Here is a 27,603-nt window from a genome sequence, read left to right as displayed (position 1 = left end):
GCGACGAAGCCTAAGTCTGAAGCGCGGCCGAACGCATACCACATCAAGGCAAGGAGCGCAGCGTCTTGGTAGTCCTTAGAGCTCGCAGCATCAAAATACAGACCGTCCATCAGAATACGTAGATCTTCCTTCGTGCACGCCGGCGCTCGCTTCGTAGTACCACCTTCGAGGCGCTTCAGGCAGTGCCATTCAAGAGTCTGGGCCATCTTGAGAAGCTTCTTTTCGATTGAGGCTCTATTTTTCGGGTAGGTGTCGAGTAACCAGTTTTTGACGTACCGGAAGTAGCTCATGACTGAGTTGCGAGCTAGCGCCTTCCCTCCTCGCCCTTCTGCACTTGTAAGATAAATTGCGAAGCGATCCATCAGCTTGACAAACTTTGCCCCAGTCATATCACCTAGAAGAGTGGCTGCGATATACTGCATATTGACGCCTTCGGCCACAAGGAAGTAAGCGAACGCATTGATAGCTGTCTGTTGTGCACGCTAGGAGTTGGCCGGTGCAAGGTCTTGCAGACTCATACTGTTTTGATGTGTTTTTGTCGGTCAGAGGGGGAATATCCAAATGATGTTGAAACACTTGATGGTTTGTATACATTAACGCATATTATGTACCCTTGCCGACATTATATGTCGGCACAACGTCGGCAGCTTTTTCACCTAATCCTAATAACTCGGATTTGATAAAATAACTGCATCCACGACTTGATTGGCTGTTTATCAAATATCAGCTCAATACGACCATACTGAAACTAAGTAAGAAATAGACTGTCGGCAGCTTGATGATATTCCTCCGTATTTTTGCTTTTATGGTCCCATCACCCCCACATCTAGCGACTGACACACATCAGTGCTATTTGGGGGTAGTGGGACCAAAGTAGCATTGGCTTCTTCAGCCACAAGCCGCTGTCCTTCTTCTGAAACGTGACATTCAACCAGAAGGACAGCGAGGCCATCTATTTCAAACTTTAAAAAAAAAATTTACGTAAAATTTCCACACACTTGTGTCCATCCATGCTTTCTTCTGCATGACGTAGAAGTGGCCGTCAGGGTACTGCTCCATTTCGTTTTTCTCGATGCGACCACCAGGGACGCCACGGATGATAAACATAATAGGCATTTTCATTCCTAACAAATTAAAAATATGCTAGCAAAAATACAATTTAAACTACTTTTTAAAAATAGCATACCGTCATCGCAAATGGTTAGCACTGCGTTCATTCGACCGGCGTGCTAATCCGCACCCAAAATTCGCGCGGAGTCCTTGCGCCCTTTGCCAGCCCATGACTTTATTGGCGGCATGTCGAACAGTATAGCTGTTTCATCAACATGCACTGAAAGAACTATACTTGGACCAAAACTCTAGGGGAAAGCTTGCACGTCTATCTTCGACGTCTTCAAATGATTTTTTAGCCGCTTGAGGCTTTTGTGATGAAAACCCGTTGCTTTTTAGCGCAAAAATTAAGTTTGAAGTAAGAAATTAGTATAATTTTTAACATTTGCACTAAATATTTTTTATCGATTAGCGAAGCGCTGTACCATGCGATCTAGCGCAAGCTCGCCCGTTTTTTTTCTCGTTTATGTAGATTGTCATCCGCTCAGGATGAATTTGCCACATGAACTGAATCATGCCGACAGTCGATAAAACCTACATGGTAATGTAAGAAAAGTTAGTTCAAAACCACGATAGCACAAATAGCACATTGACTTACATGCTCAAATCTGCGCATATCCTTCATGTATGTTAAAAGATCAGAGACGCCAGGAAAAATTTCCTTGCGTCCCTGACCTTTTTAACGTCTTTGACGAGTGGTGTCCCTTGAAATTGCGTATTGCGTCCTCTTGCTTGCGCCAATCGTAGATTGTAACGGGGTACGTAGCCCTAAGTGTACCCTGGCTACATGAAGTGTGACACGTCATACTTCGGGATATTTGGTACAAGGTACCAAGGTCGCCCAAAGCCAACCATTGGTTGATGACATTGCATTTCTTTAGGTGACTTATAATTTGTATTAAACCCAAACTTTAATCTACCTATAAATATAGTCAGTTTACATTCTACCTTAATTAGGTCACTTCGCTCTCTTTTAAATAAAGAGGGGGCCTGTGAGCTGCCGTTCACTGAGAGTTTGTATACTCTCGGAAGCTAACTTCCTCTAGCGCAAGGTGCTGTGTGACCCCGTCACAATTGGTAGCACTCGTAGTTAATCCACGCCACCGCAAGTAGACTACCTGAGCCTCTTCGAAGTTCGTTGCCATGGATAGAAACGACTTCTCCCATCTGAACGACTCTCAGTTCGAGTCGGTTCGGACGATGGCAGGCATCTTCGGGATGGAGGCCGTGCAGAGCCTGGTGGTGTCAACACCGGCCGAGCAGCTCGAGCGCGTCAATGCGTTTGACGCGTACGAGCAGGGCCTCATCGCCCATGTGCGGAAGAACCTGCAGGCTCCGGCGGCGGAAGCTAATCCGCCTCACCCGAAGCCAATACGGCTGAAGGTCAAGCCGTATGAAGGGAAGGACGGAGAGAACCTTCACTTCTGGATCCGAGAAGTAGAGCTCGCGATGGACGCGGCTCTGATCTCGACCGAGCAACTTCGTGTTGCTTTCGCACTCTCCAACCTTAGCGGCCGTGCTAAGAGTTGAGTGTCCACGCGGGAAACAACATCGCCTGGACGTTCTACATTCTGGGCTCAGCTGTGTGAGCAGCTCCGAGCCGCGTTCCTCCCGGCGAACTACGAGTACCGCCAGCGTTCGCGCTTCCTCTCGTGCAAACAAGGATGGCGTGAACTACACGAGTACGTGCAAGAGATACGGGAGCTCACGGCGTCCCTAGTGGGAAACCCACTCAACGAACACATCAAGATGACTATGTTCATGGACGGCCTTCGAGTGGGCCCCGCACACACTCAGCTGTTCCGGGAGCAGTCAAACACCCTTGAAGAGGCGATTCAAGTGGCTCTTCCGGAAGGGTACAGCCATCGCCAGGCGCGTACGCCGGCATCAGCGTGGCCTGGGAGTTCCATGTCGACTCCCGGTCGAACGAGCCCCAACGGACCAGTTCCCATGGAACTCGGGTCCGCCGAACAGCGTGACATCCGCTGCTTCGGCTGCGGGAAGATGGGCCACTTCAAGCGCGACTGTCCCGCGGAAAGACCCCGCAGACGGTCTTTCCCCAAGTCCGTCCTCAAGGATCGCTGGCAGAAGCCAGGATTCCGGGGACAGGGGAACGCCGGAAACCAGTAGGGGCGGGGCGCCCTACTGGGGAAGAACTAAGTCTTCGTGATGGGTGCGCGGGTGGCGCGTACCACGGGGACTTAGCCCCTGAGAGTCTTCGCACTCTCGAATCGGCGAAGAGCAGCGGCGGGTTGCTCGTAGTACACGGTCGTGTACGGGGATACGATCACCCCTTTAGAATCTTGACCGATTCTGGGGCGTCGAAGAATCTCGCACGCCGCCAGACAGTTGCTCGTAATAGCAACAAGTTCTCCGATGCTTTGAGAGACAGCAAGGGCAACGGGACGGTGTCACTGTGACTTGCCGACGGGAAGGTCGTCACTGTCCCCAATGTCCAAGTGGATCTGGCCGTCAAGTTTGAAGACTTTGACAGCCTCGAACAGTTCACTGTTCGATATGGATCCATATGATATGATCCTGGGCATGCCCTGGTTTGAGAAGCACGAGCCCTGGATCGACTGGCGAGGCAAGGCAATTGGTGCCAGCCGCCCTGCGCAGCCCGACAGAGCATGGGTGAGTCATGTTCCCACCTCTGTCAGGACCCGGGGCGCCCGCAAGGGCTGCCAGGGTACCAAAGCATCCGGCAGATGCTTGGAGCTCGTCGACGTATATGACGACTCCGAGGATGCTTTGATGGTGACAGCGCCCAGAGGAGGCGCTGACCAAGTGGGTAACTTAGGTCCACAAGCGGGTAACTTAGTTCCGCAGACAGCTACAGCTGTCCCGAACACTGAGAACAGCGTGTTCAGAGTGGGTAACAGAGTTCCACTCACGGTCGCCCAGACCTTAACTGAAGAGAAATAGGCGGATACGCTTCCTGTGTGGGTAACCAAGTGCCACACGCGGTCGCCCAGACCTTAACTGAAAAGGAAGGCATTGAACACGCTTCCTGTGTGGGTACCATAGTACCACACGAGACCACGAGTGCCTCGGATGTCGGAGCACCGACATCCCCAGACGTGGGTAGCAAAGCTCCACGTCACGGTCGCCGTCGACGACGACGCCGCCACAAGTCGGATCCGAACTTCGATCAGATCGACGTCGCTTCAAGCGACTCGGAGTCCAGGGCCCGGTCTCCTCCGACAAGGCCGGTGGAAGAGTGTTATCACATCTTCGATGGCGAGACCGGTTTACCCGTCAAGGCATCTGGTGTCCACCTGGAACCGCTGCCAGAGGTTGCAGAGATACTGAACCTCAAGGAAATGACAGTCGAGACTTTCCTGGCCAACCTCAAGGCTGGAGAGATTGCCGAGATGGTGCTCATGCGACCTGAGACCACTCGGGAGGAGCTGAGCTCCTCCTCTGTCTTGGACGAGAGCGTCCTGGAAGACCTAAACAAGCAGCGTCAGACGCGCTTGGGTTCTGAGATCCTTAAGAACCCCAAGGATCCAGTGTATCCTTTGGTGAGGGAGTATGCGGACGTGGTGAACAACACCCATCGACCCAACTCCCACCGGATTGAGGCGTACGGCATGAGATTGATCTCGTGCCTGGCACAAAGTATTGTGTCACGAGGCAATGGTCCCTCCCGCGCGAGCAGTGCGAGGTCATTGACGCCTTCTTCGCCGCGAAAGCGAAGGCAGGCATGGTGCGGGAGTCGACATCCCCGCACCCGACGCCGACTTTCTGCGTTCGGAAGCCGAACGGAAAGTGGCGTCTGGATCATGCTTATAACAAGCTGAACGACGCAGCGGTGCCGACCCAAACACCGATCCCACGAGAGGATGTGTTGTTAAACAACATGGCCGGGAGCGTACTGTACAGTGCGCTGGATTTGGTAGACGGATACTACCAGATCCTGATGCGAGAGAGTGACATCCCGCTCACCGCGGTGAGCACCCCAAGCGGCATGCTTTGGGAGTGGCTCGTCATGCCACAGGACTGTCTAAAGCCGCGGCGACATTTAATCGCCTGGTGACGCAGTTGTTTAGACCACTGCGCGCCTTCGTACAGACGTACTTCGACGACATCTTCGTCCATAGCCGTGCCGAGGACGGCAAGACGGCCATGGAGGTGCATCTGGGGCTCCTCCGTCTGTTGGACGTAATGCGAGCGAACAAGCCCTACGCCAACATCAACAAGTGCGTTTTCGCATCACCAGAGATTAAAGTTCTCGGCTGCTTCGTAAGCAACGTGCTGACTCAGACAAGGTCAAGGCCTCGCAGCATGGCCAACGACTCGATCCCAGAAGGATCTCCGAAAGTGGTTGGGCTTGGCCAACTACCCTCACAAGTACAGTGCAGGGTACGCGGGCTTTGCTAAGCCCTTGTCGGTCCTCCTTCAAAAGGACGTCGACTGGCACTGGGAACGAGAGCACCAGGATGCCTTCGACAGCATCAAGGTCAGTCTCCAAGAGGTTCCTGTCCTGGCCCTGCCGGACGAGACGAAGCCGTTTAGCGTCGTCTGCGATGCCTCCGATTACGCCATCGGGTGTGCATTGCTACAGGCCGACACGGCTGGACATGAACGAGTCATCTCGTTCTAGTCTAGGCAGCTAAAAGCCGCCGAGCGGAACTACCTTGTCCACGACAAGGAGCTCCTGGCAATGAAATATGCCCTTGTGAAGTTTCGTGTTCACCTTCTGGGCTCTCGGCCCTTCGTGATCTACACAGACCACGCATCCTTGAGGACGGCGACTAACTCGCCCCACCTCTCCCAAAGAATGGCGAGGTGGCTGTCCTTCTTCGCGGAGTACAACTTCCACGTCGATTACAAGCCGGGTAAGCTCAACGTGCTTGCGGACGCCCTCTCTCGGCGTCCTGACTACGAGGTGGCCCATAGCACACGGGTGACAACGGATCTATATGATCGGATACGCATGGCGTATCGGGACGATGAGGCTTTCGCACCTATCGTCAAGTTCCTCATGGCAGGAACGAGCACGAAGTCCGACTGGCTCTCGTCGCGACAGCGCTCACGGCTCCACCGATATGAGTTGAAGGATGGCCTCCTCTATTACCGGGTGGAGCCCACTGATTCTCCACGGGTGGTCGTATCCAACTACGAGGATCTGAAGTTCGATATCCTCGCGGAGGCGCACGGATCGCCCTCCAGCGGCCACTTGGGCCGCGAGAAGACCTTTCTGTCGGTCTCTCAGGTCTTCTGGTGGACCCACATGTACAAGTGGGTCGCCCGATACGTCAAGACATGTGAAACATGTCAGCGGGTCAAACCTGCAGGGCACTCTTCGGCTCCACTACAGATCCTGCCCGTACCGGCTGACTGCTGGAAGTCGATGCGTCTTGACTTCATCTTTGGCCTTCCCGCCGACGGACACGGCAACACCGGAACTTTGGTGTTCGTGTGTCGGCTGAGCAAGATGGTACATCTTGCCCCGGTTCCCGTCACTGTTACGGGCGAACAGACCGCCAGGTTGTTCGTTGATGGCGTGTTCCGCTATTACGGTCTCCCGGAGACGATTGTCTCGGACCAAGACCCGCAGTTCACGGCTGCGATTTGGAAAACGCTGTTTACTTTACTGGGAACGCATCTGCAGATGTCCACTGCGGATCATCCACAGACAGACGGCTAGACAGACCGCGTCAATCGAGTGTATGTATATGCATGGAAGCACCACGTACGTGGTCGACGCAGCTTCCAGTTGTTGAGTTTGCGCTCAACAACGCGGTGCACGCGTCCACGGGGTTCACGCCGTTCTTCTTGAACGGCTTCTGTCACCCCAGAGTGCCTCTCACTCTTCGAGGGGACACTGACTCCTCTGTTCTAAGTGGGGGAGAGGCTCGGAAAGCCCTTTCCTCCCAGGTCTCGGATGCGAGACCAGTTTCTCTGCGGAAACAAGTGAATCCTTTATGGATACCAAGCTGAGCATTGTCAGCAGGGTCCGCGATGCCATGGCAGCGGTCCAGGATAAACAAAAGGAGTACTCCGACAAACATGGAAGAGGAAACTTAAGTGTTTTTATAGTGGGGGGGGCTTAGTGTTACTAGACAGGAGGAACCTACCTCTTGACACTGTCCGCTCTGTCGGCAGCAACAAGCTGAAGCACCGCTTCATCGGACCATTTGCAGTCCTGGCCAGACATGGTGCGTCGTACAACATCGACCTGCCTAAGTCAATGACTACGCACCCGACGTTCTATGTTGGACGTCGTAAGCGGCACTTTGATCCGCAGGGGGTTGCTAACTCGCAGACCCACCTTGACCCAGCTCCTTGAAGCGAGGGCCGGGGGCGTCGGAGCAGGCACCCAAGCCTCGGTCGGAACGGCAAGGCTGCGGTCAAGACCGTACGCCGGAGGGGCCCCGTACGAACGGACCCCGGAGCCATACGCTGAGTACGCTGAGTACGCCGGGTACGCACCATACGCGTACGTCTGAGAGTGTGCCAAAGGCGGCTTCGGACGTGACAACAGAGCCTCGATCCGCCGGATCATGCGAAGGGCCTCGTCCAGATCGGACAAAGAGGCCGGCGATCCACCCGCAGATGCAGGCTCGCGACCTCTCGCTCCAACAGGTCCAGGCGGCCCACAAGACGAGCGAGCTCGCCCTGATTCCTGGCCTGGGCGGCAGCATCACCGCCAGTCCCAAGACCAAGTGCGATCTCAAGCACGAGGGCACGTTGACGGAGGCGGTCAACCTCGGGGCCCTGTGTCGGACCCGCAGCCGGAGCACTCGGACGAGAGTGACGTTCGGGAGGCGTCGAGTACTCGTACTCGTACGAGGGCACCTCCGCCCCTGCTTGACCGGAATGGAGAAGTCCACTTCCACGTGGAGCGGATTCTCCAGGAGCAACGGCGTCGCGGTAAGCGACAGCTCCTCGTGAGGTGGAGGGGTTATGCCCACTCCGAGAACTCGTGGGAGCCGATTGAGCGGCTCCTGATTGACTGCGCGAAGGCTGTCGCAATCTGGGAACAGAAGCGGCGGCAGCTTCATAAGTAGTCCGGGGCTTCTTGCCCGAAAGGGGTACGGACGTTGAATACACTCCGTACCCGCGCTCATCGTGAGCGCTGGAAGCCGCGCGCTTCAGGATGTCCCTTGGCAGCATGCGCTTGCTGACCAAGTGGGCAAATCGCACACGAAGATCACGCTGGTCCAGGATGCGGGACAGCAACCGATCTTCATGGAGTTCCCGTAGCTCCGTGAGTGAGTACTTAAGAGACACCACCCATGGCCAGAACATGTCCTCACAGAAACGCCAAGTGGGACAGCTCTCGGGCAGAACCCAGGGGTATCCCCAAAGACCCCGGGTCTCGGGCTTCTTACGACAAGTCGTGAAGTAATTAAGGGGGATGCGGTGTGGCGCGAGAAGCACACACCGAGCAGCCTCCAAGTTGTCAACGAACAACTGCTCCTTCTGAGCAAGGGTACGTTCGTAAATGCCCCTAGAAGTGTGGCCGCCCACAAGGCCACGAGGAGCGACGAGAAGCTCTAGGAAGAGGTCAGCCCCAGAGCTCTCCTCGGGAGACCAATACCCTCTTGAGTTGATCGCAGCTCCCTGGCTGACGGGTGCCACCACCGAACCCCCACGCACACGCTGGGAAGCTTGGAAATCCTCCTGCTGCTGGTCGAGATCATTCGTGATCTCCCGGGGCTCAGATATAGCACCCTCTCCCTCTTCCTCCTCCTTCTCTTCCTCTTCATCCGAGGAGTCGAAGAGGCCCCGATGGGAGTACCGAGCCTCCTTATCCTCGCGGAGTGTAGACTTAGAAGCTGTACGCTTCTTAGAGGGCTTGGCGCCTTCGGCTTTAGAGGCCTTAGCACGCGAATGATCCTCGGCAAGCGAGAGATGTTTGCGAGGTTTCTCTTCCTCATCGCCACCGGCTTTAGGAGTGCCCTTAGCCTTGACGGCCGGACTCTCAGAGCGCACAGACGTCCTGGGACTGTGATCACCTTGATCACTAGCGAGCGACTGCACGCTGTCGTCCTTGTGCTCACTGGGCACTGGGCTGTGTCCTTCCGCAGAGCCCGCAGGAGCATCGTGCGTGCTCTCGGACTCGGCTTCGTCCTCAATGCCAGAGTCGAACTCATGTTCAGCGAACCGAGGGTTCAGGGAATTGTCTGGGGCAGAGGGCGACGGGCTGCGACGCTTTCTTGCTCGATTGCCCACAGCCGCGACACCCGAGGAATCGATCGCCTCGGAGGCCACCTGCGTAGCCTCCTTAAGTGCCGAGCCGTTGCCGTGAGGCTTAGTGCTCTTGGCTTGCGCCTTACCGGCAGCAGCCTTGGAGCGTGTCTTAGCACCGCACTTTGCAGTGCCACGAGCCATGGCAAACGGTCGAAGTGGAGACCTAGAAGAGGAGCGCACAGACTGCTGCTCGAGGCTCTAACTGTGAAGTGAGCCTCCGCCGCGCTCGCGCGGCCAAGTCGATGGTTTTCGACTTTAAGAATGAAAGTTTGTGACGAACACTTCTCCATTCTGATTGGTCGGTAAACAGAATTTAAGTGGGGGAGGATGTAACGGGGTACGTACCCCTAAGTGTACCGTCACTTCGCTCTCGATTAAATAAAGAGGGGACCTGCGAACTGCCGTTCACTGAGAGTTTGTATACTCTCGGAAGCTAACTTCCTCTAGCGCAAGGTGCTGTGTGACCCCGTCACATAGATAGTTCCTCGCGCAATATTGAATTTATCAGAGGCAGCCTCAGCGCCCTCACCTTTAGCAAGCGTCTAGGTCTCGCGCTTTTGCTTCATTGTGAAGCTTCACTCAACGCGCTTCATCGCGCAAAATGACTTGATAATTACCGATGCACAAGCAGTGTTTTATCTCCAGCCACTCATTTTTTTTTGTAAATAAATGGATTAAAACTTCTTGTACAAAGATATGAATGAGTAAAAATATAAAAAAACTATGGAAAAGAGATGTGCTCACAATCACTAAGTCGGATTTTTGTGTCTGTCGGAATTCTCGGTGGTTGTCTGTAATACTCCGGAGTACTTCTCCGGTCCGAAAAAGTATTAACAGTTAGGTTTTTCTATAAAAAACCTCGCATGTGTGATTGGTCAATGTCCATACCGAGGATGAGACGATTGGTTAAAATGAGTTCATATGAGGATTTGTATTCACACGGATTGAAAGTAATTGACACGAAAATGGATTTAATTGTTTTTAGTGATATATCACTATTAATAGATTAAGCTTGGTTAGCGCTTTCTCTAGTATATTTTAAAGTTTAGGTCTGATTATTTTTGAAGTCAAAGCGAAAAAAAACTCCACCCCTTCATAAAGTGATAGTTCAAATGGTCAGGTATCTAAAAAATTGGCGGGAAATTTGTTCATATAAAAAAATCGTGCTGACGCTACGTAAGTAGAGCTTTCAAACTAGCTCAACCACGCTTCCGTTGGAGCTGTACGACCGAAGTTATCGCCGATTTAAAGAACTGTTAGCTCTTTTTCGGACCAGACAAGTAATATATTTCGAGTGAGTGTTTGTCAAACTAGTTATTAATAACGTTTCTCCACTGTAAAACCGCAACACCGTTCATTCTAATTAGTCGTGCTTCGAAATTAGTCGTGCATTCGCGCTTTAGATATTTTAGAAGGCTCATAAATTCTAAACAAAAGCACCTGTTTTGGGTAGATCGCGGCAATTACTTTATCATAGTAAGTTTGATTTGAAATACGAACGAGTAGTTTTTAAATAACGGGCAGCTAATTTTCAAAATTCTGAAACACCATAATTAGTCATGGCATGACTAATTAGAGTGAGCGGTATACAAGGTGACACCACAGTGGAACCCCCCCCCAAACATGAAATCTTGCTTCCGCTTGCAGTGAGAAGGTACCGGAATTAACGGTATTTTTGCAACCGATCAATTTTTTGCAACCAGTGGCTCGTAAAAAGTCTGCAGCACCAACAAAATTAACCAGTTTGGCATCAAAACAGTGTCCCAGTTAAAGCGCGCTATTGCTTCAAATGGACAGGAGTATCTTGTGCGAGATTTTACGCCTTCCGCCGCTCTTACAGTTTTGACTTGAAAGGTACTTTTTACACGGTTGCAGAAAACACGTAAATTCCGGTAAGTCTATTTTTTAGTTGGGCTAGCTCATACTACCTCTGGTCCGAAATGATGGATAGTTTTACTTAAATGTAGTTTAAAAACAAGTTCAGCAATTCTTATCAAAATCTAATTGGTCCAGCAGGAGCGCGTATTCGCCAGCTATTGGCTGGTGGTTTAACTGGCGCTGAAAGCGTACTGGGGGCCGAGCTACATCTATTTAAATAGACGGTCACCCTCTTCCTCATTTTTCTAGTACCCGCTCAGCTAGCACTACGCGCTATCCGTGCTCCCCGACTTCTCTTTGGCCAACCTGACCGATTGTCATCGCCGTTGCATCATCAACGAGCTTCTAAGACTCAGTATTGACGGAGATCTACCCCATGGAGCAAAGGCGGACGTTACCAGAGACTTTAAGCGCAGTCCGTCCACATAGGCAAAATCTGGACCCGCTATTGCATCAGCGTCACCGCAGGGGTAGAAAGAGGGGAGTGGCAACGTCGCATCAAGAAAACCTCCAATAGAAAGAGGAAGGACAGGTCGAAATGCATCGCGCGAGTGCACGAACTTCCTATGGGAGACCGCTCGGTTGAATTTCTCATAATATGATTGTATGCTACAGGATGGTAAATACACCATACTATCCATCATTTCGGACCAGAGGTAGTACATTTTAGCAGTGTCTACGGTAGACTCTACCCACTCCTGATGTCGACAGTAGGGATGGGGACGTAAACGAAGTTAACGTAGAGATTTGGTGGTTCCCGTTCCCGTCAAAAAGTTCCCGTTCGCGTTTTTTCTTACGTAAAGGGAACGTCATTCATTATGATAGGTCTTTCGTTAATCAATGCTATTTCACAGGTACACTTTATTTGGACGAAGCAGCAGAAGAACCTGCATCACTCAGACAGCAGCGAGTACAATGGAGCATCAGTGTGTCGAGTCATGTGGTCCAAGATGACGTGTTCTGCGTTTAACTCGTGCTGCGCTGCGGTGGCGTCTCCCCAGGCTTGCAACACGACGTCGACGGTGGTCACGACGTGCCAAGAGCTGTTTGACAGTGTCTTCACGTACCAGAACGAGTGCGACGGAGGTATTTCGTCCGCTAATACGATCCTAATTACTGCAGCGGTTATTATTGCTGATGTGCTGGCGGCTGTCGCTGTATTCTCAAGACTCAACGGATGACGCAAACAAATAAAAGGTTCAAGTGAGCACACAGGTGCTGCGGCTCGCGTGGCAGCGCCGTGGAGACAAATGGCCAATTTGGTGTGGAAGAACATGATGCTAAGACGCAGGAAACCTCGTCGCTGCCGACGGAGCTCCTCCTGCCAGTTTGATTGCTCACATCTTTGCTGTTGCTGGCAAATATGGATAATTTTGCTGGTGAATAAGGGATCGCGTGGATTGTTTCGGAGCAGCCGTGGTCGACGAGAACAAGACGTTGATTTGTTAAAATGTGGTTTTTTATCTTAGCAGCGGTTGTGGATTTGATCGACAGTGATAAAGATTCAATTCAGAATACCAAAAGTCTGCAGCTAATTAGTGGAGCGAACGTCTCTGCGTACTGGATGGCACGCGGAAGCCAATTTCAACGGCGATTTTCTCAATCTTGTCGTGTTCACCACAGGGAAGCATCAAGAAGGCCGCTTGGTTGCGACGGCCACCTTCACCCTCTCCACGAGCTACAGTGATGGAAGACCTTGTGGTAATTAGCGTACGAGGTTTTAATAAAGCGCAAGGAAAAGATGATACTGCAATATTTGTAAGGCAAATGTGATTGTTTATGTTCTTTTTGCTTCGTTTGAGCTCTCATTCTCCGTGTTTCTGTGCGGAAAAATAAGTCCCTTACATTAGGACAGGATAGACGGTTGCGCTGCGCAGTGATAGCATTTCCAGTCCACGAGAAGCAACGCTCGGAGGAAACCGAAATAGCTACTATCCCAAAGGTTTTTCTCGCGACTGGGGCCAAATAGGGAAATGCTTCGGCATTTTCGCGCCACCATTGTAGACCGCCGTCCAGTTTCCGCCTTTTCTAATTATTTGACGCTTCACGAGCCTTGTGCCGAGCTTTCTCGAAGTACCGATCCACCTCATCTTTTACCTGATCACGCAACGACAATTGCGTTTGCCTCTCAGGCTCTGGTGCTCGCTTTCCTTCAAACAGATCATTGAGAAATTCTTCTTCGTCGTCACTATTCTCGTCGGTACTTGAAGCAAAATTGGCGTCAGAGATGCTAACACCAGCAAAGCGCATTGCTTCATTCAGCAAAAATGCATGCCCTTCCTCCTTTTCTGCAGTAGTAAATATTTCGCCATTTGCAAATTGCGGATCGAGCAGACAGCAGTACTTGACATCAACGGGAAGCATTTGAAAACGCTTTCGAAGTAGGAAAAGGAACAACCGACGAACGAGATGCATTCTCTTCATCACTATTCCATAGTAAAGCTCCCCCGCATGAGCAGAAGATACCTTAGCAAAAATATTTTTGCTCATCAGTCTCTTTTCCAGAAGACGTATACACGGGAATTCCAGTGTTATCGTGGGATACGTATCCCCCGATAGCGTCTTTGTCACTAGTTCGAAATGCACAAGCAGTTTGTCCAAGCACTGCAAATGGAACCACATTTCACTGGTAGGTCTTGCCAATTTTGCGTCGCTAAAATCTTCTTTACCTTTCGAAGTTTGCATGTACGCAAAAAAGTCCTGAATAGCGGGTCGAAGCTGCAGCAGTCTCCGGATCATATGATGCGTAGAATTCCACCTCGTTGCCACATCCTTAATAACCGTGAGCGGGATTGCCAGGTTTTGCAGAGATTTTAACTTGCCTTTTCCTTTTAACCTTTTGTTGAAATAGGTAACCATCTTGCGAAAGCTAGATATATCCTTTCGAGACTCACACATTGCCTGCTTCATCGCTTTCAAAATTGTCTTCGCTGCATTAGCACTCATGCATCCGTTCAAAAGCCCTTCATCTAAAGAGTCGTCAGCTACATCCAGCATTTCGACTCCCAACGCCTCTTGTCGTACAGAATTTGCCGCTACGTACGTTTCTAAGCCAACTAGTTCATTCTCTAAGAGCGCAATAGCCTCCAATTCCATAGATGGATCCTCTACCCAATGATCTTCGCCGTCATCAACCTCGGCTAGTTCATCAACAGCTCCGCCTTCTTGCTCATCGACGTCGCCATTCGACTCGTCCATCACTTCAGCCTTAGTTTTAGCTAGAGCTCCTGACACAACTAAATGTAGAGAATATGCCATGCAACCGAAATGATCCACGCCCAGTTCGTGACAAGCTTTTACGATATTTGCTCCATTGTCTCGAACAACTTTAGAGACACGAGAGATATCTAACCCCCAGGTGTACATGAGGTCACGAAGTTTTTTTCGAATTCGAACTCCAGTATGCTTGCCACAAAAACTAGCAACCTCTAAAGTATAGCTTCTCAATTCAAAAAAATCCGTCATGAAATGAATTGTTAACGCGATGTAGCTGTCCGTTGTTCGTGAGGTCCACATATCCGTCGTGAGAGAGTAAAAATCAACTTCCTCAGCAATTTTTTCCTTTAACAGAGATCGCAGTTGCTGTGCATGGGCTTGCATCCGCTCCGTAATTGTTCTGCGCGAAGGTAATTCGTAGATCCCATGCATAGTCTGAACTAAAGTGATAAAAAATCTTAGTTCTTCGTCTTCGACAATGCTTAAAGGGCGCAAACACTTTGCAATCCATTCAATCAGCGCTCGAGTAGCCATCTCTTCTTCAGCTGGGTTGATCTTCTTGGTTCTCTTTGTTGGAGAGAAGATCACTGCACTGATTTTCCGCTTTGAGGCGAGCGCATTCTTCACACGCTTAACGGCCGCTTCCCGGCCAACACTTCCGAGTTCGTGGGGATGTTCATGGTTCATGTGCTTGCGAATACTTGCACTACTTCCGGATCTATACTTAAACGTCGTTTTGCACTTAAGACAGTAGGCTAATTCTGCATCCTTAATTTTCCACGCCGTTTGGCCGGGTGGCATCTCTGTGCTGGGTGCTACGAGGCGAACGAATGACCAGTATTCTTGCTTGTGAACACGTGGCATCTTGAACACCGGAAGTGGAGGTGGTGACGATGGTGGAGGTGTGTCTTCTTCCATGGTGGCTGGTTGATCAAGCAGTAGTCCCGGTCAATTTGCTGCAGGTTCTGCTGCACCGATAGTGGGTAGTCAGAGGCTCTGGTCCAAAGTCTCAACCAACAGATTTCAAATCGTACGTGACGTCTTGAAAACGTTAACTTTACGTCTAGCTTTTTTGTGGATGTCAAGTTTACGTTTTCTTACGTCCCCATCCCTAGTCGACAGTAATCACATCCTGAATTGCAACTGCGATCTGACTCCCTATGGCGATCAGGTCTGGTCCGTTCACTCTACAATTCGCTCTCTCCAAGACTAAAATAAGACGGACCATGCATAAGTGCTGCCTCTTCCTGTTAGGAGTGGTCATTTACTTCGCCACTTGTAGCGAAGCTGCTTCGACCTTCAAGACTACGCAGACCACCTCTCTCGTCATCCCTCAAGGAAATCATAAGCTCCACGTTAATAGCGCAAAGGACGCTCCTGCCAAGCGCTTCTTGAGGAAGACGAGCAAAACCGATGAAGACAACGAGGACAGAGCATTTTCGATTCCCAGTTTGGCCAAAAGATTGGGCAACAAAATCAAGAGACTAGCAAAGTACAATTGGTGGATTTTTACGAACAAAAAACCACAAGAAGTCACTGATCCTCGCTACCAGGGATACTGGAATTTTTACCACGACAGAATGACGCCTGGGGGAAAGTATCATTAGGGCTATTTAGTGTTTCATATAAAGAAAAAATTATGTTCCATGCTCGCTCCTACGTGTATTGTTCGCCTGGGCTTTATGGAAGGCGTAGGATTACAGCGCTAACCAACAGCGTGGCCCACAAATCACGATGACTTTGCTGCTGGCTTGCTGTTGGTCTTGAGCTTGAATTTTGAGCTGTGCGGGATCGTAAATACCGAGACACCCAGTACGTTCTTGACCTCCCACACGACGGTGATGACGATGTGCACGTACGCTGCGAGGGAGAGGAAGAAGAATTCGCGCACGATAAGTTCCTCGTTGATAGCGTCGTAAATGCCTTCCACCATGCAGAAGGCGCAGTGTCCGGCCACGTAGAAGATCGGCACCAGCGTCTTGCGGAACGGATGATATTCCTCGCCGCACAAGTGAGCCAACATCAAGTGTAGCTATCACCACACAGCCACACGCAGAGATTAGTAAGCTACTAAGGCTTCGAAATAACACTTGCATCGGTCGTGAAACGTACCACCAACTTGCTGTTTAGCAGCCCGAGCATCCACAAGAACATACGCGGATGCGTCGAAAAGATGTCAGAGGGCGAGTACAAAGCCCAAAGTCCAGCGAGCGTGTTAATAACGACGAACGGCAGGAGACGCGTGAAGGCCACAAGAACCGAGTCCTGATTCAAGCGCACAGCATGGAGCGCATTCCTCACACTAGTGATAAAACAAAACATTGAGAGGTTAGCAAAACGCACTGCAGGAATGCAGAAAATTAAGCCTCCAACGTACTTAACCAGAAGCGTGAAACACGAGCTGATCATCGTCACGATGACAAATAGCGAGTTGTTCTGCACGCCTTCAATCATTTCCTGGTTCCAGAAGCCAACCCCAACCACCGCAGTGACCAACTTCAATGCGATCCCGATGAGAATTCCTTCCGTCGGTCCGTTGATGAGTGGGAGCTCCAGTGATCCAGAGTAATACCTGCACCAGCCAGCAATTATCAGCTTTAACACGAGAAGGAACAACACCCTTACAGCTGTAATCCACTCACTCTTCCCACGTGGCAAAGATGAATACGAAATGGCCACTCAGCACGAATCCAAGCGTCCTCCATGTCGTCCCCATTTGCAGAATACTGGCCATCGTCATTGTGCCCACTGACACATTCAAAGCATCACATCCGTGGTCGAATAGCAGACCCAGAGGCGATGACGACTTGGTTCGTCTTGCCTGCTTGCCGTCTAAATTGTCGAGCGTCTGGTATGTGAAGAGTGCAAGCGCCGCGACCACCATGGCCCACCAGGGTGCGTCTCCCACGAGAAACGGGCACAGGAACACGAACAGTGTGTGCGAACCGCCCACAAGAATCAGCCCAATAAGAGTGATGAGGTTGGGCGCCAACCAGAGAGGTAGAAGTTTCACCAGAAAGTTGTTCATGGGGGTCAGCACGTGTTTGTACACCAGCGAGTTGTCGGCTCCATGATATTCGTACGTGCGCAGCTTCTCTGAGCCCTCCTGTGACACGTACTTGCCAAAGTAGGTGGACTTGCCGTCGCCTATGCTGCGGTGACGCACGCGCTGCTTGAGTGCATGAATCTGTGAGGCCTCGACAGCCGTCTCCGATTCGTACGTGGCGTTGGACATCTTTCAGAGTTACAGCCTGATCTTGGGACAGCAACTACGTTGCAATGAAAACAGGAATGCGAATTGTACGCAGGACGTCAAGCTGTGATGTGGCTTTTAAACGGCGCTCCAACGATCACACAGTGACGAGGAATTTCGGGGCGTAGCAAGGCGTGAAACTCGGCGACAGTGGAAGAATGATAGGCCTCTGCCGTTTACGCACCCTGCAGGCAATCTGATTGGTCAGTTCACTTTCGTTTTGGCATGATGTGCACCACATCAATATTTTCATTCTTCAGAAAAATATCGCAAGTTCTCCATTATCCGCCGCGTCGCATCATGCAGCTACGCTCGCGACTCGTGTCCAGCCCCGCTATATGCCAGTCTCCATTCGCTCCGTCGTCACCAACTACAGATGCGACGATTTCATTGCAAACTGTAACTTCCTCGCTTCAGAAAGACCCAAGATCGGACCTTCTGGAGCTCCCACTGCCACGTCGTCGAGATCGCACCCCTTTACGCACTGCTCGTAGTGCAATGAGCGTCAAGAAACGCCGACTTTCGAGCGGCGACGAGGACTCCGAGGAGGCCAAAAGACGACGATTTCGACTACTGCAATCCGCTTTTGGGCCTGAAGATATTGTGGACGAGTCCAATTGGATCACGGGCACATTCATCGACCTGATGCTCTGGAAGTTCGCCAACGAGTATCCGGCCGTGCATTTTATGCCTACCGCCTTCTATCACTTCCATCTGGAGGCGGCAATGCAAACCACGGGATCTCCTTGGCGACGCAGCTTCAGAACCAAGAGAGACTACCAAGTGCGAGACGTTCACGGACGCCTCGTGGACTATGGCAGTGACACGCCGTTGGTGTTCGTTGTGAACGTTGATGGTATTCATTGGAACTTGTTCCGAGTGCAGCTAAGCCCCACACCGAAGCTGCAGCTGTTCGAACCGATGGGGAGACTAGCGTCGAGGTCCGGGATCTCGTACCGATCAGTGCCTCGAGCGGTGATCGAGTGGCTGGATGTGTGCTACCCGCAGCACAAATGCTGGCTGGGGCACACGGTAAGTGCCATCACGAACAAGCAGCAGATCAGTGGGTTCGACTGTGGCGTGGCGTGTCTGCTGTACGCGGACCTGTGTGGACGCGGACAGACTGGAGAGGAGATTAACGACAAGATCGACCAGAAGGCCATCACGTCCTTCCGCAAGAAGCTGCAGCGGTAGCTCGGAGCGTACGGCGTTGGCTTGGAGAAGCTATGGGTCGCGTGATCTTCAATGCACCTTTGATAATTAATAAAGCTCTTGAGATTTTATAGTGAAACGATACCATAAGATACGGGCGAGGTGGCCGATCTAGCTCTTGGCTGTGAAGACAATGAGTGGAAGTGGGGAACCTACGGTCACCCGTCTGATAGACAGCTTATGGAGTACGTAGAGTGATGGGTATCGGCATGTCGCGCTTCCTGCTAGTGCCTCTGGCCTGGATGAAAAATGAAAAGGCAGCTTTCGGTTTCAAGGGTTGTTTCGCTGCTTTATTTTCAGAGAAGTTGGTGCCTTCCACCGGCATATTGGCCACGCACAGCCGAATCGACAGCAAGACGCCAAAGTAGTCCACGGGATCGCATTTTTCGTTGATTGAGACGAACTGTGCCCCACTTGCTCTTTTTTGGTTTCTGAGCAGTTGAGAGGACGATTGACCGGTGTGGAGCCGTTGTGTGGCACCTACCTCGACTGCGTACTTTGTCTGAGCATTTCTGCGGCTTTGAGCCATTCTCCAGATCCAAATTGTCCGCCCAAGCCCAATCCCAAAGCGATATTTTCGGCATGGTCTGTATCGAGAAAAATGCTTCGCACTTCGTGATCAGCTCGTCCGTACGCAGCGCAAAGGGATTGGGTCCTCTTGCCAGCCTTCGTGTAAAGTCTGGCTGTATTTCAAGCAGGAAGAGGCGGCTAAGCGGGAGCGGTCAGGTGGATAGTATGGGTCGGGACTGCGTTGTTTTCCAGGGCACGACGGCTCAGCCTCTCCATCACCAGTACGAGTCACGCTTGCCTGGGTTCTCAGGTGAGAATGGCAAGACGCCTACTCACCGGACTATTAAACGGTAAGGCATATCGCGCTTCTCGATGCTGCGCTGTCAATTGACGCGGAACTCTTTCGATGTTTGTCAAAGCAGATCTAAGTACATTTACAGTGATCGTTTTATCCCGTCACGGCTTACCACGAAGCTAGACACTGGGTTTGGACTTACAGCAGATTCATCTCGTCAGTGTAGCAACCAGAGCCATGACAATGGAGCTAGTAGACCTCAGGGTGCCTCCTTGTCAACTTCGACGCCTGGGGGAGGCGCTGGTGGAAGCGTGGATAGCAATTCGAAAAACCAGGTTGGAACACCGTCGCCGTATTCGATGATGCTGAAGCGAGAGCTGCTCGGACTGCACTCACCTACTCGTACGAATTTCGGCGGCGGTCAATCCTCAGCTGCTTCGAGTGCGTCCAGTCACGACGGTGTGAGTGCAGTTTATGACCCACGATCCTCTTTGTGTGTACGAATGTACAATGGCAGCACGTGCATACGACCAAGCGGCTCTTCATCGAGCAACATTTTACGCTTCAAAGCCCCGCGGCAAACTCCGTATGGGGACGTGAAGCCCTTTATTCCTTTCTTCGGGCTGACAGATCCCTCGCATCGTTTTCTTGGTACCGGCCTACAGGACGGAGAAAACGGTCGTCGACGGATTGCACGCACGCCGTTCAAGGTGCTGGATGCGCCGTCGCTGCAGGATGATTTCTACCTGAATCTCGTGGACTGGTCCGCTACGAATATCGTCGCCGTGGGTCTCAGCTCGTGTGTCTATCTCTGGAGCGCTTGCACCAGTAAGGTGACTATGCTCTGCGATCTTGGGCCGAATGATTCCGTCACGTCCGTCAGTTGGAGTCAACGGGTCCGTCTGCCGTCATTTCGCTCGAACAAGAGCTCATTGTTTTCATTTGTTTTCTTCTCTGATCTTTGCAGGGCACACATTTATCTGTGGGAACCAACAGCGGTGAAGTGCAGATCTGGGACGTCAGCGCTGGCAAAAAGACGCGCACCATGACGTACGAAGCACTGGTCCGTTGATACAAATATGCCCGTTTGTTAATCTGAAATTGGTTACTTATGCAGTGGGCATCTAGCTCGTGTGGGGACTTTAGGCTGGAGCGGCCAGTCGTTGGCATCGGGTAGTCGAGATCGCTCCATTCTCATGCGCGACCTGCGAACACAGGAGCCTTTCCAAAACAAACTGGCCGGCCACAAGCAAGAAGTCTGCGGCTTGAAGTGGTCCTTTGACGGTCGGCAGTTGGCTTCTGGAGGCAACGACAACAAACTGCTCATTTGGAACGTGCAGTCCGTGTCTTCCAGTCTACGCGGTGATACGACCATGCCTCTGGCGCGTTTTAACGAGCACTCGGCGGCAGTGAAGGCTATCGCATGGTCGCCTCACCAGCACGGACTATTGGCTTCTGGTGGCGGCACGGCTGACAGGTGTATCCGCTTCTGGAACACGCAGACGTTGACGGCTTTGCCTTTCGTAGACACAGGCTCACAGGTGTGCAACCTCATGTGGTCAAAGAATGCCAATGAAGTCGTGAGTACGCACGGCTACTCGTTGAACCAGATCATCGTGTGGAAGTATCCGACTATGACCAAGTTGGCCACACTCACGGGCCACACGTTCCGTGTGCTGTATCTCGCCATGTCACCGGACGGCCAGACGATCGTCACTGGAGCAGGAGACGAAACTCTGCGCTTCTGGAACGCCTTCCCAAGCACCAAAGCCCAACGTGGCAGTCGCCTTGGAACGGACTTGATGCTGCCCTTGAGTGTCGGCAGCGAGATCCGATGAAAAAATAAAATAGGGAGATCAGCACCTTGAACGCACAGTACCGATCTGAAAAAAAATATCTAAACACATTTTTTTCTTTCCTTCTTCTGTTGTCTAATTCCGCATGCCTCGACCACGACTACGGCCGCGGCCACCTCCACGGCCACCTCCACGGCCACCTCCACGGCCACCTCCACGGCCACCTCCACAGCCACCACGGCCTCCCTTTTGCACCCGGGCAGCAGATTTGTATTTCTTCTCACCTCCTTCCTCGTCGTCGCCCTCGTTATCATCGCGCGCGTAGCGTCCACGCTTGATACCTGTGCCGTTCGCAGCTGCCTCCTTCATCTCGATGGTGGCGATACGTTGTGCCTCGTTCACACGCTCTGTAATGACGAGAACCGTCTCCTCTTCGCACGAGTACGCGTCCAACTTGGTGCCCAGCAGGTGCTCTATACGCTGATACAGTTCCACGTCGTACTGCGTCACGAACGAGATGGCCACGCCAGCTCGGCCAGCTCGGGCCGTTCGGCCAACGCGGTGAATGTAGTCTTTGCCGTGCGTCGGGATATCGTAGTTGATGACCACATCGACGCTCGGGATATCCAGACCACGCGAGGCCACGTCGGTACACACGAGCACATTCCTCGCCTTGGCCTTGAATTTATTCAGAGCTCCAAGACGACTGGGCTGAGGCATCTGGCCATGGAGACAGATGGCCTGGAAGCCTAAATTTCTCAACATGAGCGTCACCTTCTGTGTTCCATTGCACGTACTGGCAAAGATCAACACGGATTGACCAGCCACCTCGTTCAGTACGTAGGCCAGGTAGCAGTCCTTGAACTTGGCCGGGATGAACAGATAGTGCTGCTTCAGAGTCTCGGGCGTGGCGAACTTGTGGGTGATCTCCACCTTGACGGGGTCTTTGAGTGACGCGCGCTGCAACTTGCGCACTTTGGACGTCATGGTGGCACTGAAGAGATAAGTGTTGCGGTCGGCCGGCATGAGCTGCACAATCTGGTTAATTTCCTCTTCAAAGTCCATACTGAGCATACGGTCGGCTTCGTCCAGTACGAGGAACTTCATAGTACGTAGACTGAAGCCCTTAGTGTTCTCCAAGTGGTCCACCAATCGGCCGGGCGTGGCGATCACCACGTGAGGCTTGCGGGCCAGCGCTACTTGCTGCTGCATCATGTCGATACCGCCCACGACGCAGGCACATTTAAGGCCAATGGACGCACCCAGCGCTTCGAACTGTTCGCCGATCTGATACGCCAGTTCTCGCGTCGGGGCCAGCACCAGCGCATACAAACGCTGTGGATTATGTAGAAGACTCTGCAGGATCGGAATAACGAAGGCGCCAGTCTTGCCAGAGCCCGTCTCGGCCAGGCCAATGATGTCTTTGCCTGCCAATCCGTGCGGAATGGCTTGCTGTTGAATCTTGCTGGGCGCTGACCAGCCCACGGCCTCAATGGCCTCGCAGATAGCCGAATCGACCCCGAGCTCTGCAAAAGATGCGGAGCCGCTAAATCCCTCGGCTGTCTCATTGTTGGCGTCGGCCGGGGCCTGGGAAGGAGCTGAAGGTGCTGGTTTCGGCATGCTTGCAATATAGCAACGACTTTCTTGCACGTCAAGCAACCATTTGACTGGAGAGGAGATTCGAGCATTTTGATTGGTTTCTAAAAGTGGTGTGGCTACCGTATATTGGGGAACAAACACAGTGTTCAGCTCTGGATTTTACAGACGATCCTCTCTAAATTGATATCCCCAATTGTAATTCCCTCCAAACTCACGAAAAACTAGCATACATGTTTGTCCTCTCATTATTAAATAGTAGTTCTAAAATGACGGATATTGTTATCAAGCGGCTCTTAACTATTGATTTGGTCCGCTCTGTAAAGATCGATTGAAGAATGATAACAGTGATATGTGCTGTTTCCTCCCACAAAAAGTGATGGGAAACGCTCCGACCCATCCGCATCGCATGTAAATAGGACGGCGTTATTATACTGCAGCTTGGCAACGACAAGACAACAGCTCCTACAGCAACGCAACAGACCACATCGTCGCAAGGAGAGTCACAGAGAGCAACATTTGCTAAATAAAATACGTCCGTGGTGTAATATATAATTGCTGTATGACGGGAACCGAAAATGTTCCTGGTTCCCTTTTGTGAGCTTCTTAGTAGACCACAGTCGGCTGTTTTCTAAGGAGACAAGAATGAGCGAAGACGACATCAGCCACGCCAACCTTCTCAAGACCGCTATTGCTAGTCACCCAGCGCTTTCGGGGTGTCTAGAGCTAGATGTAGCTAGCCGTGGTGAAGCGAAGACTTTTCATGCTCATCAGGTCAAGCTTTGCTAAAGCTGCTTCAGTCCCGGGTTCAGCAGATGGACCTAATGGGGGAAAAGCTTGAAAAATTGGCCAAGCACACGGCGAAGCTGCTGAATGCGCACGATGAGCTGGCTACACTGATCTCACTCGAAAAGGAGGAAATCACCCGCATTGCAGCCGTGGTGGTGGTTCCTATTCGTAGCTCAAAGTATGTCATGTCTTACTTGGCTGTGCTGGAGGAGTGTTGCAGCTCAATGTTTGGCCACACGCAGCATTGAGAAATTGAGGACGAGGGCGGGGTTATTGAGTGAGAAGTACACAGTTAGTTGACTTTCGAAACACAACGTGCTACGTCTTGTTTCAGAAGCCAATTAGTTGTGTTCTTCTTTCTCAATAGCCCCGCCCATTCCGCATTGAGCCCACGGGTGGACTTACTTCTACAAATATGCCGTCGTCCTCAGCAAGGTTTCCACATTCAGTTGTGAAGTTAAGAATAAAACACCGAAGACGAGGAGCCCAGCGCAATTTTTTCGACGTCATACGAAACTTTCATCATGCCGAAACACGCTGTGGGAGATCGAGTACGCGGAAAGACCAAATCGACAGCTCATTTGCGAGGTGTGGTCCTATCGAAAGCCATCAGCAAACGACAGCCTTGGTACGATGTACAATGGGATGACGGCAGAGTCGAAATGGTCTCAGCCTGCTCAATCGAGGCCTTGCAAGCCTTCAACGCTCCAATACAGCCACACCAGCCACCCGAAGGATCACTGACGTCACTTTTACTGGGCAGCGTGGAAGAAGAAAATAAAGACTGCGTCGAGTTGAATTCTACTTCGGCAGCCTCCGAAGTAGCACCGTCTGGTATGTCGGATGATGGAAAAGTACTCGCACATAACCGAAGTTGCAAGCGTTTTAATAGACTCGGCCGCATTACTACGCAAGCGAACGACTGCATTCCGTTGGTCATCAACCCTTCAATTAGGTAGAAAAACATTTATCAAGTACTTCTTTCTAATGTATCCGTGGTCGACAATTCAGAGTACGATCAAGCACACAAACGATAAGTTGACGGCCCGTCGTCAACGTACAATAGCTGAAGGGGACTTGTTTCAGTTTCGTGGAGTCCGACTAGCTATAGCAGTGGAATCTAGACGCGGTCCCCTACAAACCTACTGAGAAAAAGACATCCCTGAGGGTTTTGTTGGCACCCCTGCCAATTTTGGGGGACGTTTTGGTGTATCACGGCACACATTTGATCCCATTTCGGGTGCATTGTTGCTTGCAGATGACGTGATCTCGGATGACCCATGGAAGCCGATTCATGCTCTAGTTAATAGCTTTAATGACCGCCGACGTGGCGTAGTTTCACCAGGTGAGCATGTGCATTGACGAATGTATGAGTGCATGACAAGGTAGAGAAGCAAAGCACTGTCATGACGGTATCCACCTAGCACACCCGATAAAGCCAGAGGATATTGGTGCTGAGCTGAATGCTATAGCTCACGGTGACTCAGGAGTACTATTGGGTCTAGAGCTCGTTTAGGAGCAGAGCGACAAAAAAGAAGCCATATCAAGCTCTTTTCGGAGAGGAAACGGCTATTGTGCTTACTGTCGGAGCCGTACAAAGGGGCAGGGCGCACCATTGTTGCAAATATTGCCTTCTCTTCTGTCAAAACGTTAGTCCAGCTCGAGGCACTTTGCGGTCTGTATTTTATGGGAATGATTAAGACAGCCTCGCGAGAATATCCAAAACAGTACATGAAAGACTGATTTTTGACTGGGCCTACTCGCGGCTCATTCAAAATGCTACAAAGAAAAACTCCAAAAGTCCAGTCAAATGTGCGCACTCTGTTGGGCCGACCGCAAGCCAAAACGCATTATTTTCAATCGTGCTACGTCTCTTCCTGGTACGGACAGCGCTCGGCGACGTCATAAACTCAAATATGACGGTGGTCCAGCTAAAACGCTACAGTACGAGCGTAGAATACAACGACCTCAAACGGTCGAACATTTCTTTTCGAAGTTTTCCGCTATTGACGTACACGACCATCTACGACAAGGATGCCTCGAAATACAGCGAACATGGCTCACGAAACAGTGGCATATTACGTGGCTGCTGAGGTGTAACCGTAATATCTGCACGTAAACGAAATGTTGTTAAACTCGATTAAAACTTTGAAGGTACAGCAATTCTTAAGGTCGACTGCTGTCAATCGCCTTTACCAAAAGCACCCACCTAACTTGTCCACCAAATAGCGTTCACATTAACAGTACTGGGCTTCACCTCGTTGAGTAGACCGAGCTCTTGGCGAACTTTGCGCGACAAAAGCGACTTCGCAATTCGATACGAATCGTAGATCACCTTCGTAGTGGGGTTGCTGTGCATCGATATCTAGAGCAGTAAATAGTTAGAACGACAAACCTGCGTAAAAACAGCATCTTACGACCTCTGTGTCCTCATCAATACATACTTTCCACGAGGGCTTACCGGACTCAACTGAGTAGACGGAACGTACGACAAAGCTCGCTTCACATCCCCTAAAGCGGCAGTCGTGTTCACGGCGCCACGCCCTCGGGGGGGGGGGGGGGCTGCAGCATGCGTACACAAAACGCGTTTGAAGCTGTGGGTCAAATAATCAGGTATCTTCCTAACACCAGGAAGCCTAAGCAGCACACCGAGCAACATAGCAGCAAACAACACGCAAACGACATAGTGAAACAACAACATAAACCTCGATATCAGAATAGTGTATTTCACCTGTTGTATTTCTCTCTTGTCTCAGAGCTCCGAGTTTGATAGCAAAGGAAGTGCTCGGCTTCGATATCTTTAAGCACTTTCTGACACTCATCCCACGCGTTGAAGACCTTTTGCAGTAGCCCCGGCTTGTCGTTGGCGACTGGGCTTAGCGTTTCCACAATCTTCTTGCGGTTGTCCGCGTTTTTGATTTGGCGACGCCAGAGATGATGTGGTCGACTAGCCGACCCTTCAGTGGATACTCGTACCCGCTTGGTTGGAGGCTCGGGATCTGGGTCATCTGCAGTCGATAATTCTAATTAGAAAATGTCAATAACATTGTAGACGACTCGTACCTGATTCGGATGATTTTGTTTTCCGTATCATTGGAGTCCGCTAGGGTGGCTGCGGCGGCGTTACCCAAAACGTTGCTCTCCATGTTGCCATCCATGTTGCCATCCATGTTGTCACCATGTTGCCCTCAGTGTTATCCTCAGTATTGACCTCAACGTTGCTCTCAGCAGTAGCGACCGGCGAGTCAGCTGCTACCTCAACAGTAACGCTCTGGGTGTTTCCACATCTTCGTCATGCGTAGTAGCCTCCGCCGTGTCATCCTGTGTGGCGGGGACATTATCGTCCTGCATGGCGTCCTTCGCGGCGTCCTGTGTGACGGGGACATCCTCGTCCTTCGCGATAGTCTCCGTGGTGCTCTCCGTGGCGTCCTGCGTGGTAGCCGTTTCATCGTCTCCATCTTCATGGACAGCATCTTGACGTAACTGCGGAAAGTCGACGTAGTCGTCGACGGAGGAGTCGTCCTTCGTGTAGCTGTGTGGCAGACTAACGTTATCGCGCGGGCACAATGTGGAGCGACGTCCAACACACATCAAATCAGTTTATATCCATCACGGCGTAATTTATAAGCGTCATATCTGTGTTAGCGACCGACTGGACGTGCGCCGCGCCCACTTCTTTTGCCGCCCCCCTACTGGGCTCTCGCTTCTTCTCGTCCTTCTTCGCCATATCAGCGTTGTGGGTTTCT

General features: G+C 51.4%; 5 protein-coding genes across 5 annotated transcripts; 3 read left to right on the top strand and 2 right to left on the bottom strand.

The window, feature by feature from the left end:
* Positions 1-15,632: 15,632 nt before the first annotated feature.
* Positions 15,633-16,013, top strand: PITG_02843 (secreted RxLR effector peptide protein, putative; the record flags this gene model as incomplete). The annotated part of the gene is made up of 1 exon (XM_002907681.1): positions 15,633-16,013. The coding sequence occupies one exon, from the start codon at positions 15,633-15,635 to the stop codon at positions 16,011-16,013; it is 381 nt and encodes a 126-aa protein (XP_002907727.1).
* A 35-nt stretch (positions 16,014-16,048) lies between these two features.
* On the bottom strand, positions 16,049-17,802 carry PITG_02842 (CDP-alcohol phosphatidyltransferase, putative; the record flags this gene model as incomplete). The annotated part of the gene is made up of 4 exons (XM_002907680.1): positions 16,049-16,438; positions 16,519-16,708; positions 16,784-16,978; positions 17,049-17,802. 4 exons carry the CDS (start codon positions 17,639-17,641, stop codon positions 16,136-16,138), a joined length of 1,281 nt encoding a protein of 426 aa, XP_002907726.1.
* A 157-nt stretch (positions 17,803-17,959) lies between these two features.
* On the top strand, positions 17,960-19,088 carry PITG_02841 (uncharacterized protein; the record flags this gene model as incomplete). Its single annotated transcript, XM_002907679.1, has 1 exon — positions 17,960-19,088. One exon carries the CDS (start codon positions 17,960-17,962, stop codon positions 18,851-18,853), a length of 894 nt encoding a protein of 297 aa, XP_002907725.1.
* Positions 19,089-19,426: 338 nt separating this feature from the next.
* PITG_02840 (WD repeat-containing protein srw1) lies at positions 19,427-21,514 on the top strand (the record flags this gene model as incomplete). The annotated part of the gene is made up of 4 exons (XM_002907678.1): positions 19,427-19,731; positions 19,804-20,572; positions 20,644-20,726; positions 20,794-21,514. 4 exons carry the CDS (start codon positions 19,454-19,456, stop codon positions 21,512-21,514), a joined length of 1,851 nt encoding a protein of 616 aa, XP_002907724.1.
* A 93-nt stretch (positions 21,515-21,607) lies between these two features.
* Positions 21,608-23,092, bottom strand: PITG_02839 (DEAD/DEAH box RNA helicase, putative; the record flags this gene model as incomplete). Its single annotated transcript, XM_002907677.1, has 2 exons — positions 21,608-21,621; positions 21,667-23,092. 2 exons carry the CDS (start codon positions 23,090-23,092, stop codon positions 21,608-21,610), a joined length of 1,440 nt encoding a protein of 479 aa, XP_002907723.1.
* Positions 23,093-27,603: the final 4,511 nt, after the last annotated feature.

This window comes from Phytophthora infestans, genomic scaffold (assembly GCF_000142945.1).
Source record: "Phytophthora infestans T30-4 supercont1.3 genomic scaffold, whole genome shotgun sequence".
Lineage (NCBI taxonomy): Eukaryota > Oomycota > Peronosporomycetes > Peronosporales > Peronosporaceae > Phytophthora > Phytophthora infestans.
Note: the sequence above shows the minus strand (reverse complement) of the source record. Positions and strands in the feature narration are given on the sequence as shown.